We start from the raw sequence: 11,961 nt of genomic DNA, 5'->3' as shown, positions 1-11,961 counted from the left end.
AATCTGTAAGTTATAAACCGACTTCTAAAAAAGGTCGTACATAGTTAAATAGGTAGAGGGAATTAAGACTTTGGTTTCCACTCGCTCATAATAAACATTGATCACATATACCTATAAGGCTATAACTATAATTTCAAATTTTAGCAAATTAAACGGCGAAGCCATATTGCCAAAAAATGTGAAAAAATATTCCTTTTGGAAGCAGGCGACACAATCATCATGTAAAACAATTCAATTTACACTCAGTTACCTACAATTTATAAAATACACTGAAAAAAAGCCTAAGTACATATTTTTCTTTTACTTCAATTCAAGTCATTAAAAAACGTTCTAGATATTATTTAAACCTACATACGAGTACGATAATACATATTAGCCTGAACAAACAAACACAAAATACATACAAAGAATAGAAAGTAGAGTAGACCTAATAATTTATACTATTGTGGTGAATCCGTAGGTTCAAAAGAAGAATATCGTAAAACTAGCTGTGCTCCGCGGTTTTACCCGCATTGCTCCGCTCCAGTTGGTCTTAGCGTGATGATACAAGCCTTATAGCCTTCCTCGATAAATGGGCTATCTAACAGCGAAAGAATTTTTCAAATCCGACCAGTAGTTCCTGAGATTAGCGCGTTCAAACAAACTCTTCAGCTTTATGTTATTAGTATAGATATTTAAAAAAAATATAGAGATATTTACACTGATCCTTATAATTCTTTGCAGCTGGAACTGCTGTGGCCATCGAAAAGTACTTTAAAATTACGATAAAACATATTTTATTCATTTTCGCACACAACTATGGTAAAAACGAGATCTGTTCAGAATGAAATTCTTTCCCATACATGAATGCCCTGATAATTATTGGTGTACAGTCGCAATGAAAAGTTAAAATTCTGAATTTTCGATATTATTTTTATTGTTACAGATATGCCACTTCTAGCTAACTACGCAGATATAAAAATCCTTCGTATATGATTAAATTTGTATTCGTGCTATAGAAATAGATTAAAAACCGAATTCACTTTTTAGCTATACATTAAGCACTGAGGAACTAACAACAACAACAACAATAACAACTATAATAGAGCGTGTGTGCCGAGCAGACGTGTAAGAAATGTAACTTCTTTGGCAAGATTCAAAGATACCAAAATCGTCGCCTTACTCCATGACGTGACGGTATTGCCATGACGCGACCTTGAAATTTTACTGTCAATGCGCCTAAAAAAGTTTCACTTCAAACATATTACATAACATCTTAAGTAACTTTCACGTATTTAAGGCACAATTTTTGACCACTTTTGCACTCGCCTGTACATTATCTTGTACTAATATTGTTTACAAAAGAACGATTCGCATCCGGCCACAGTCAACAAAACCACTACGAATAAAAATGTTTTACCGTGCGGCCTACACGAGAAGTAAGTGTTTATTTTCTTTTTTATCTGCGCAAAAAGACGCCCTAGGAACGTAGAAAAGTTCTTTTTTTGTAGGTATTCTTATTGACAGACTTGGCTCAGAAACCCAATAAAATATAATTGGTGTGTCCTGTCGGATAAGTCTGATGAGTAGTTAATCATCATCATCATCATCAATAAGACGTTTTTTATGTTATGTTTATGTTATGAAACAACAAATTGTTATGAAATTACGTGTGTTTAGAAACGTATTTTCTATACTAATATTACAAAGCTGAAGAGTTTGTTTGTTTTTTTGAACGCGCTAATCTCAGGAACTACTAGTCCGATTTGAAAAAATTCTAAAATCACGCTAAGACCAACAGGAGCCACGCGGGTGATGCCGCGAGGCGCAGATATTAAGTAGATAAAATAAAATTTTCATCCACTTTACCTTTTTTCGAATCATTGACCAAAATATTTGCTAGAATAATAAATTAAGACTTAGACCATATTGTAATTTAGTGAACTATTTAAAAATGTGTATGCTACAGTCAAACCCTTAACCAGTCAAAAACCTTATTGACCGGTAAAATTAGTCAATAAGGTTATTGACTAATAGGTAACATATAAGGGTGTGGGTTAGGTTAGGTTCGTGTTTTTTTTACTACACAAATTTTACCGGTCAATAAGGTTTTGACTGTAACAACTAACATAAATATACTCTATTTTAGAATTATCTTAAGAAGTCCAATGATATAATAAGAACTATATAATATGTAATTGTATTGAGTCACACGCGGTCAGCACGAAGGCTAGATAACTTCAAGTGTACTAAAAATAATCAAAACTCAACGTAAACATTGAGGTCTATCAACTTTGTGGATAGTAAAACTAGTCGCTTGCACCGGCTTTGCTTTGCTTTTTTAGCTTTGGCGAATTTAACGACTATAGATCATCGAGATATTATATGATGTGTGTCTGTGTTTGTTACTCTTTCACGCAAATACTACTGAACCGATTACAATGAAATTAAGCACACATATAGAGGGTAACTTGGATTAACACATAGGATAGATTTTATCCCGGAAATCCCACGGGAACTGAACTATGCGGGTTTTTCTTTGAAAACGGGGGCGAAGCCGCGGGCAGAAAGCTAGTATGTTAAAAATACAATACAGTCTAGTCGTTACTTTTGTAATGCGTAAACATATTTTCTTGCTCAAAAATGGTAAATGTATTGTTTTAGAAGCGATTTTGATGAAACTTTTTGGTACTTCTACTGTTCTCTTGTTTGAAATAAACATAGGTAATAATTATGAAATAGATAATTTGGAAAATCCAAAAGTGCACGCCTCATAATTTTTTTTTAATAAATATTTATTAATTATTATTTTTGTTTATTTAATAACAATTAAACCACATCGAATCAGACCCTGAAAAATGAAAGGGTTCTATTCCTGAGCATATTCAAGCGTAAGAGAAAAAAAAAGACTCGATTAGTAAAGTATTTCGGTCGCTATCGTGTTAACAAGAAAAAGGATCCGCACATACAGACACACGGACGTCCAAGACAGAACTTTTTTAAACTGTTTTTTAACTAGTTTAAATAACAAAAATGACATCAAAAATATCATGAACGTTAAAAATAGTGTTTTTTCTTAATATGTGTGTGTATGTATTATCTTACAAGTGCAATGTATGATACATAAAGACATTTTAAGTTTGAAAAATCAGATGTTTTGCGCGAAGTGACAGTAGTACCCACCTCAACGCTTCGCTTATGAGGCGTGCAATATAGAACCTTCTATAAAATCATTTTAAACATTCAAAAACACCGATTAACAAAAACCTGTAAACCTGTCATTGTAATAACTCCTCTTTCATAATAAGTCGGTTAGCCAAGTTACAGACGGACAGATGTACTATACGATAATTAATTATTTATTTATAGATAAAGAATAACTCGTATGTTGTATTATTAACTCAGTCTTCCCTTGATATTGTTACAAGATGGTGATTTTTGTTATTTTAATCGGTTATTTATCGGTAAGTTTACGATTTTTAATGCGTTTTTAGGCGTAAGTATTCTCTTTTGCACGCCTCAATAAGCGAAGCGTTGAGGTGGGTACTACTGTCACTTCGCGCAAAACATCTGATTTTTCAAACTTAAAATGTCTTTATGTATCATACATTGTTTACAATTATTTTCGTTTTTGGATAATTAACGGAGTTAAAGTAATAATTTCGGAAACAAAGTTTATCTTAAGTATTTCGTTTTCTTTCAATTTTTTTATGATAAATAAACAAAAGTGAATTCAATACTTAATGTAGGCGAATGTTTGTTTTTAACGTGATAACGTTTTTAAAATCGTTTGAGTCGGGTGACATGTTCAGAAACGTGTGTCACACCAAAACCTCACGAGCGCGATCGCAGGTATAACGAGAGAGAGACGGACCGATCTCCCGTCTCATCTCGAGCGCTGCCACCAATAAGACGTTATCACGTAAACATCTCGATCGTAAACCTACTTTACAAACAACCATTTTTTTAATATAATTTTTTAAACCGTAATAAAATAAATTTTATAAGTATCATTCAATTTATTTATGAAAGAAAGGAAACTGAATACAGAGATATCTTTTTTTTACCAACCTGGAAATCGAGCTAAATCTGATTTTTAAAATGTTACCATAAGAAATAAGAATACTTCGTGAAAATATTGTTTACAAAATAAAAGGCTAATTAACTAAACTTTATGTAACAAATACTAGATGGCGCTAATGTCGAATCGATTCGAAAAATTTCGTCTACCATGCATTTCTAATTTTACGGAAATAAATGCTTTATTTTAGCTTTTATTAATACGATTTACTTCGAAATAGCTACCGCGTGTTATTGTTATAGTTAACTTACTTATAAAATTTTGATTTCTATAAAAAAACAGGTAGGTAGGTATTGTAATATTACGGACGAATAAATAAATTATACAAAATTAATAAATTATGCGAAATCAATTTCATTTTAAATTATATCTATTTTCCTCGTATCCTTCATTGGTTTTTTAAAATTGAAGGTATCATCTGCATAAAAATAAACTAAGTACCCGTAAACATATAAAAATCATTAGTTTAATTATGTTTTCTTCTTACATCCGGAAGATTTTATCCTGTACAAGCGTAAAAACTATTGTTTCTTCAAAGGTATGTCCTACATGGTCCTACTATTATACAGGGTGTAATCGTTAAGTGTGCACAAGCGATTATTCCGTAACTATTGCAGATATCAAAAAACTTTAAACTGATATCGAAAGTACGTAAAATGGCCATTATAAATTTTTAAAAATAAAACGAGAAATAGGTATCCCTTAGCATTATAATATATGTAATATTATAAATGCTTGCTGTGCTCGCGGACAAAACACAGGGCTTATTTTTCATCCCCATTTCAATTCTTTAGGTGTTGTTTTTTGATAATAAGTATTTGATTGACGATAGCTGCTTAAAATTTCTTCAAATTGAAGCAGTATTTTAGACATGAAAATTGCCCGGCCCGATGGCCCGATTTGAAAAATTCTTTCGGTGTTAGATAGCCCATTTAACGAGGAAGGCTATAATATCATCACGCAAAGACCAACAGGAGCGGAGCAATGCGGGTGAAACCGCGGAGCACAGCTAGTTTATAATATAGATTGATCGTAGTAATTATCATACTTTTTACTTTTAATTTTATACTTCACTTATAGCTTTCCGCCCGCGGCTTCTCCCGCGTTTTCTAAGATAAAGCCCGCATAGGTCCCGTTCCCATGGGATTTCCGGAATAAAACCTATCCTATGTGTTAATCCAAGTTACCCTCTATATATGTGCGTAATTTCATTGTAATCGGTTCAGTAGTTTTTGCGTGAAAGAGTAACAAACACACACACACGCATCCTCACAAACTTTCGCATTTATATTATTAGTAGAATAGGATAGTAGGATTGTATATTTTGTGTACGTCACCTATAATTTATTTTTAATGTCTTCTATTGTTTTTCTTTCAGATGGGCGCTTGTTCTAAAGATGTAATTAAGATAAAATTGAACAATGGTGATGAAATGCCGGCTATTGCTCTTGGCACCTATCTGGGTTTTGACGAGGTGAGATTATTAAGCATAAACTTGCACTAGAATTTAAGTATACTTAAACATTTTTGTATATTATTAGAATGTCACACCATAAAATGCACTAGGTAATGTAATAAAATGCGATAATTACATACAATGCACTAATTAATAAAACGAATTATATAAATTTGTGCCTTTAAATACATCTATTGTGTTTTAATAAAAGCGTTTATGCCTTGAACACAGTCAGAAGTGAAATTTCCTTGGTAAGATTCGAAGATACCAAAATCGTCGCCTTACTCCATGACGTACGTTTCACTCTCAGAATAATAACTTTCTGTGCTTCAAATAAGTACCTATATTACTCGGTAAACTTGTATTTTTATTGTCGTACCTACTATACGTACCTACACATAACAACTTTTGAAATCGATGCAGTCATTAAATCTTTAGGTAACAAATCCTTACTATTAATATATTGGTTAATGAATAATGCACGAATATCCGAGTTAGAAGAAAGATCCGTAACCATTATCACACCTAACTATATTACTTAGTTCATATTATTTTTTCAGAACGGTGTGGTCCAGTCCCGGGACCACCTTCTCCGTGACGTCATCTTGAAAGCCATAGACCAAGGGTACCGTCACTTCGACACCGCATCCATTTATGGGACTGAGGGTGAAATCGGTGAAGCGATTAATATGAAGATAGATGAAGGTGTGGTGAAGAGAGCGGACGTTTTTATTACTACTAAGGTAATCTATATGTTGCCGTCATCTGGTTGAATCTGCTATTTGATTGAATTACTAGCGTCTTCAAAATGACGACACTAAAATGTCTTGACATCGTCATTTGGCATAGTCCGTTGGTTTGGATATTATGGACGTTTGGAAAAAGTAAATTCTGTCGTCATTCAATAAACGGGCTAGTCATTCAACAATATGCCAAGCGTTATATATCTTAAAGGGTTATAGGCAACATTATAATTTTTTTCTACAGTGGTAACTATATCTTATCATTTTTCTGCAATACCATTTGTCACAAATATACGTTTTTTAATTAATATCGTACATTAAACGTTAAGCTAAAATGTGCTAAAATACTGCTCCCATTCGGCATTCCGGAGGTTATACGGAATATTATATATACAGATTATTTTACATTTATTTTTACAGCTATGGAATACGCATCACGAAAGGGACCAAGTGACGGTGTCTTTGAGAAAAACATTGTTAAAGATGGGATTGGATTATGTTGATTTGTTCTTGATGCATTGGCCTATGGGAATAAATGTATGTTTTTTTGAAGTTATATTCATAGAATAGTTGAGATAAAATTTCAAGGTCGCGTCATAGCAATACCGTCACGTCATGCCTTGCCAAAGAAGTTTCACTTCTGACACGTGTTCTCGGCACACACTTTTTTTATTCAATATTGACAATTAATATGGAAAAAAACATTTTTGTGTTTAATATCTATTGTGACGTAATCTGATGTTGTGTTAAGCGATCTGACGCCATACGTGACGTTACATATTATGAAATTGACAAATAATAATTAAACTTATAGCAAAGATAGCCTAGTGCAAAAGTTTCTGAATTTCGCTATGGATTAAGTATATTTTCCAAATAAAAATACATTGAAATTAAATAATTACTCTTATCTCACACTTCTCTATGATCCGAATCAAAATAATTTATACAGGCGTTTTATTAACTTGCAATGTATGTAGCTACCCTCTGTGTGTGCCAAATTTCAAGAAAAACGGTTCAGCAGTTTTTTGCGTCAAGGACTAACAAACAAACGTACAAGCTTTGGTATTTATAAATTCAGTAGGTTTAAGAAAAATAAATTTATTACAGGAAGACTACACATACTCTGATGTGGACTACCTCGACACCTGGCGTGGCTTGGAAGACGCACAACGCCTCGGCCTCACCAGATCTATAGGTGTCTCCAACTTTAATAAGGAACAGATTGATAGAATATTACAGGAGTGCAGTGTTAGACCTGCCGCTTTGCAAATTGAGGTATTACCCAACACATTTTTTTTTATTTCTGTTTTAAAAAAGTGTAGATATATATTATCAACGCTATATTCGATCTTCAAAACGGCACACACGCACACACGATTAGACGTCAAAGTGAAATGGCATGATTCAACTATGGTAAGAGAGAAAGAGACAACATAAGAAAATGAGGCTAATAAGCCACATTTGGACATTGCAACTTATTTATTCACTAGCTGCTCCGCGCGGTTTCACCCCCGTGGCTCCACTCCTGTTGGCCGTAGCGTGATGATTTATAGCCTATAACCTTCCTCGATAATTGGGCTATCTAACACCGAAAGAATTTTTCAAATCGGACCAGTAGTTCCCGAGATTAGCGCGTTCAAACAAACAAACAAACAAACTCTTCAGCTTTATAATATTAGTATACAGGGTGTAATCGTTAAGTGTGCACAGGCGATTTTTCCGTAAGTATTACAGATAACAAAAAACTTTAAACTGATATCGAAAGTACTTAACCTAATGAGTAAAATGGCCGTAATAAATTTTTAAAAATAAATCGAGAAATATCAAAAAAATTATCTTTAAACCCTCCCATACATGAAGTATGAAATATGAATATCCCATATACATTTAATATGAAAGATTTTAGCTTTCTTTTTCTTTTTTTGGTTTTCTGCTTTAATTACTTCGCAAATTTGAAGTGACATTTTCCACGTTTTTCCGGACATTTTCACGCATTTTCCGGATATTTTCCGGGAATTTTCCGGACATTTCCCAGGCATTTTCCGGGGATTTTCCAGGCATTTCCACGCAAATATCCGGAAAATGCGTGAAAATGTCCAGGAGAAGCGTGGAAAATGCTCGGAAAATCCCGGGAAAATGCCTGGCAAATTCCCGGAAAATACCTGGAAAATATCCGGAAAATGCGTGGAAAATTCCGGAAAAACCGTGGAAAATGCCTTGAAAATATCCGGTAAATGCGTGAAAATGTCCGGAAAATTCCCGGAAAATGCCTGGGAAATGTCTGGAAAATATCCGGAAAATGCGTGGAAATTTCCGGAAAAACCGTGGAAAATGCTCGGAAATTCCCGGAAAATACCTGGAAAATATCCGGAAAATGCGTGGAAAGTTCCGGAAAAACCGTGGAAAATTCCTGGAAAATGCGTGAAAATGTCCGGAAAATATCCGGAAAAAAACCGTGGAAAATTCCTTGAAAATATCCGGAAAATGCGTGAAAATGTCCGGAAAATTCCCGGAAAATGCCTGGGAAATTCCCGGAAAATGCCTGGGAAATGTCTGGAAAATATCCGGAAAATGCGTGGAAATTTCCGGAAAAACCGTGTAAAATGTCTGGAAAATGCGTGAAAATGTCCGGGAGAAGCGTGGAAAATGCTCGGAAAATCCCCGGAAAATGCCTGGGAAATTCCCGGAATCGTGGAAAATGCCACTTCAAATTTGCGAAGTAATTAAAGCAGAAAACCAAAAAAGAAAAAGAAAGCTAAAATCTTTCATATTAAATGTATATGGGATATTCATATTTCATACTTGTATGGGAGGGTTTAAAGATAATTTTTTTGATATTTCTCGATTTATTTTTAAAAATTTATTACGGCCATTTTACTCATTAGGTTAAGTACTTTCGATATCAGTTTAAAGTTTTTTGTTATCTGTAATACTTACGGAAAAATCGCCTGTGCACACTTAACGATTACACCCTGTATAGATACAACTTAATTGCACGCCTCATAAGCGAAGCGTTGAGGTGGGTACTACTGTCACTTCGCGCAAAACATCTGATTTTTCAAACTTAAAATGTCTTTATGTATCATACATTGCACTTGTAAGATAATACATACACACACATATTAAGAAAAAACACTATTTTTAACGTTCATGATATTTTTGATGTCATTTTTGTTATTTAAACTAGTTAAAAAACAGTTTAAAAAAGTTCTGTCTTGGACGTCCGTGTGTCTGTATGTGCGGATCCTTTTTCTTGTTAACACGATAGCGACCGAAATACTTTACTAATCGAGTCTTTTTTTTTCTCTTACGCTTGAGTATGCTCAGGAATAGAACCCTTTCATTTTTCAGGGTCTGATTCGATGTGGTTTAATTGTTATTAAATAAACAAAAATAATAATTAATAAATATTTATTAAAAAAAAATTATGAGGCGTGCACTTTTGGATTTTCCAAATTATTTAATTATATTAACAAGCGCTTATAACCTATCTGCACCTTTTACTCATGTTTTATCATGTCATTATTGTTTATGCAGGTATTTAATTCTAATTTTACCAAGTCGTCTAACCAATAAAATGAAATGTATAAAATGTTCATGACAGTAAAGGTTCAAAAAAATTTTTGTTTTTTAATAACATTTTTCATTCTAGGTTCACCCTCAAATAACTCAACAAGATTTAGTGGAATACGCTCAAAATCAAGGCTTAGTAGTAATGGGATACTCCCCATTCGGCTCGTTGGTTAAACGCCACGGTTTAGAAATGTCTGGGCCAAGGATCGACGATCCCTTACTGACAAGCATCGCGAAAAAATACTCGAAAACCACGCCGCAAGTTGTTTTAAGATGGCTGGTGCGTATTTTTTAATAGGAAAGAAATACAAAAAGCACACATAAGTAAATAAGCAAAAACAAAATGGCTGCTAAAGGATCTGCCCCCCTAGTCAAGTGGCTTTCTATTAGCGTAAAGTTCAATAGATTATAGAATAGATTATGAATGTATGAGATTGACGTTTGATTACGACGACGACGACGATTGATTAAGGCAATCTCATACATACATTCATAATCTATTCTATTGAACTTTACGATAATAGAAAGCCACTTGTCTAGGGGGGCTGTTTATTAAACTACCAGAAAATTCGACGACACCAATTTTTGAAGTGGAACTTCTTTAGACGCGTTGATAGTAAAATTACTAAGTCTGTGCAATACCGTCACATCATGGCAAGGCGACGATTTTATAGTATCTTTGAATCCAGCCAAAGAAGTTTCACTTCTGACACGTGTGCTCTCACAATGATAAGAAAATATAATATCTTTAAATTAAATTATGATTTGGCGGGAAATATCCGCCATTGTTTTTCGCAAAATTCATGCTTATTTTTTTTACAGGTTGACAGGAATATAGTGCCAGTAGCAAAAACTGTAAACAGTACGCGACTAAAGGAAAACATAGACATCTTCGATTTTAAACTAACTCAAGAAGAGATTTCGAAAATTAACAGCTTTAACGAATTCAAAAGATACACATTGCCTTCATTTTGGCAAAACCACCAGTATTACCCGTTCGAAAAAGTCGACAATCCTTTGCCCTTAATAATTATCGAAACAAAAACTGAAGTTAGTACACGTTTTAACGTTTACAATCATGTGAACATCTGAAAATTATTTAAATTTTAATGTTCTATGGCCTATGCCCTATGCGATCCAATTAAGATTAGGAACGTCTTTGCTTTGACCTAGTTAAATGTGTCAAATTATAATAAAAATTAATTTAGAAAACCTTTGAGCATATCACAGGAGCATAGCTCCAATTTAGATTATTAAGAAAATTATTTTTGTTAATCTTTTTTTTTTTTGTTTAAACTTAAATTGTAAACTAACTGTAATGTACCGTGTACTAACTAACTGCCTTGTTTTGTTTTCATAACCGTTTTGTTTTTCTTTTCTTTTGAAAAAAAAAAAAAAATAAGATCATGCATGTGGTGTTAGCCTTTAAGTAGCTGTTGCATTTATATAAGTTATTTTGTGTTCTTGTTTCTGTATGTATGTGTTGATGTAAACAACTGTTGGCTGACCTTAATTAAATAAATAAATAAATAAATAGCAATAATGATTTATTTTATTTTACTGTGACTGTTTCAAAAAACCACAATAAAACGTTATTGCTTATCTCAGACGTATTATTTGGTTTGAATTTACAACTATTGTTATAGAATATGGCGCTAAGTTAATCCTATTCTTAATTGGATCGCATAGGAGCTACACAAATAGCAAACGAAAGTGAAAAATTATTTATCTTCAACAACTAAATTTTGTTTTGAAAAATCTCAAAGTATTAATAACTAGATTTCCGCCCGCGGCTTCGCCCGCGTTTTCAAAGGAAAACCCGCATAGTTCCTGTTCCCGTGGGATTTCCGGGATAAAACCTATCCTATGTGTTAATCCAAGTTACCCTCTATATGTGTGCTAAATTTCATTGTAATCGATTCAGAAGTTTTTACGTGAAAGAGTAACAAACATCCATACATCCATACAAACTTTCGCCTTTATAATAGTATAAGATAAGATTAAGATTGGCAAAAACAGAATCACAAATTCCATTCCAATATTTGTACGGTTAAGTAGAATAAAAAAATAGATAGAATTAAATATATAGTGGTAGAACGTTGAGTTACTATGTACTACGTACTAGAGAG

The 11,961-nt window shown here is 33.3% G+C and overlaps 1 protein-coding gene across 2 annotated transcripts; it reads left to right on the top strand.

Annotated features, from left to right (window-relative positions):
- The first annotated feature begins 3,366 nt into the window (after nt 1-3,366).
- LOC149476135 (aldo-keto reductase AKR2E4-like) lies at nt 3,367-11,605 on the top strand. Of its 2 annotated transcripts, none has more exons than XM_089712044.1 (7): nt 3,367-3,443; nt 5,439-5,534; nt 6,077-6,259; nt 6,680-6,796; nt 7,367-7,534; nt 9,912-10,112; nt 10,655-11,605. In XM_089712044.1, the coding sequence occupies exons 1-7, from the start codon at nt 3,408-3,410 to the stop codon at nt 10,922-10,924; spliced, it is 1,071 nt and encodes a 356-aa protein (XP_089568170.1). In that variant the 5' UTR covers nt 3,367-3,407; the 3' UTR covers nt 10,925-11,605. The 2 variants fall into 2 exon arrangements, with proteins under 2 accessions (XP_089568170.1, XP_089568169.1); XM_089712043.1 differs by lacking the exon at nt 3,367-3,443 and adding an exon at nt 4,518-4,598.
- Nucleotides 11,606-11,961: the final 356 nt, after the last annotated feature.

Source organism: Colias philodice, chromosome 28 (assembly GCF_061535455.1).
Source record: "Colias philodice isolate Cphi_HAF_F1 chromosome 28, ilColPhil1 Martin Lab GWU primary, whole genome shotgun sequence".
NCBI classification, from domain to species: domain Eukaryota; kingdom Metazoa; phylum Arthropoda; class Insecta; order Lepidoptera; family Pieridae; genus Colias; species Colias philodice.
The sequence above is the reverse complement of the archived record's forward strand: the minus strand, read 5'-3'. Positions and strand labels throughout refer to the sequence as shown.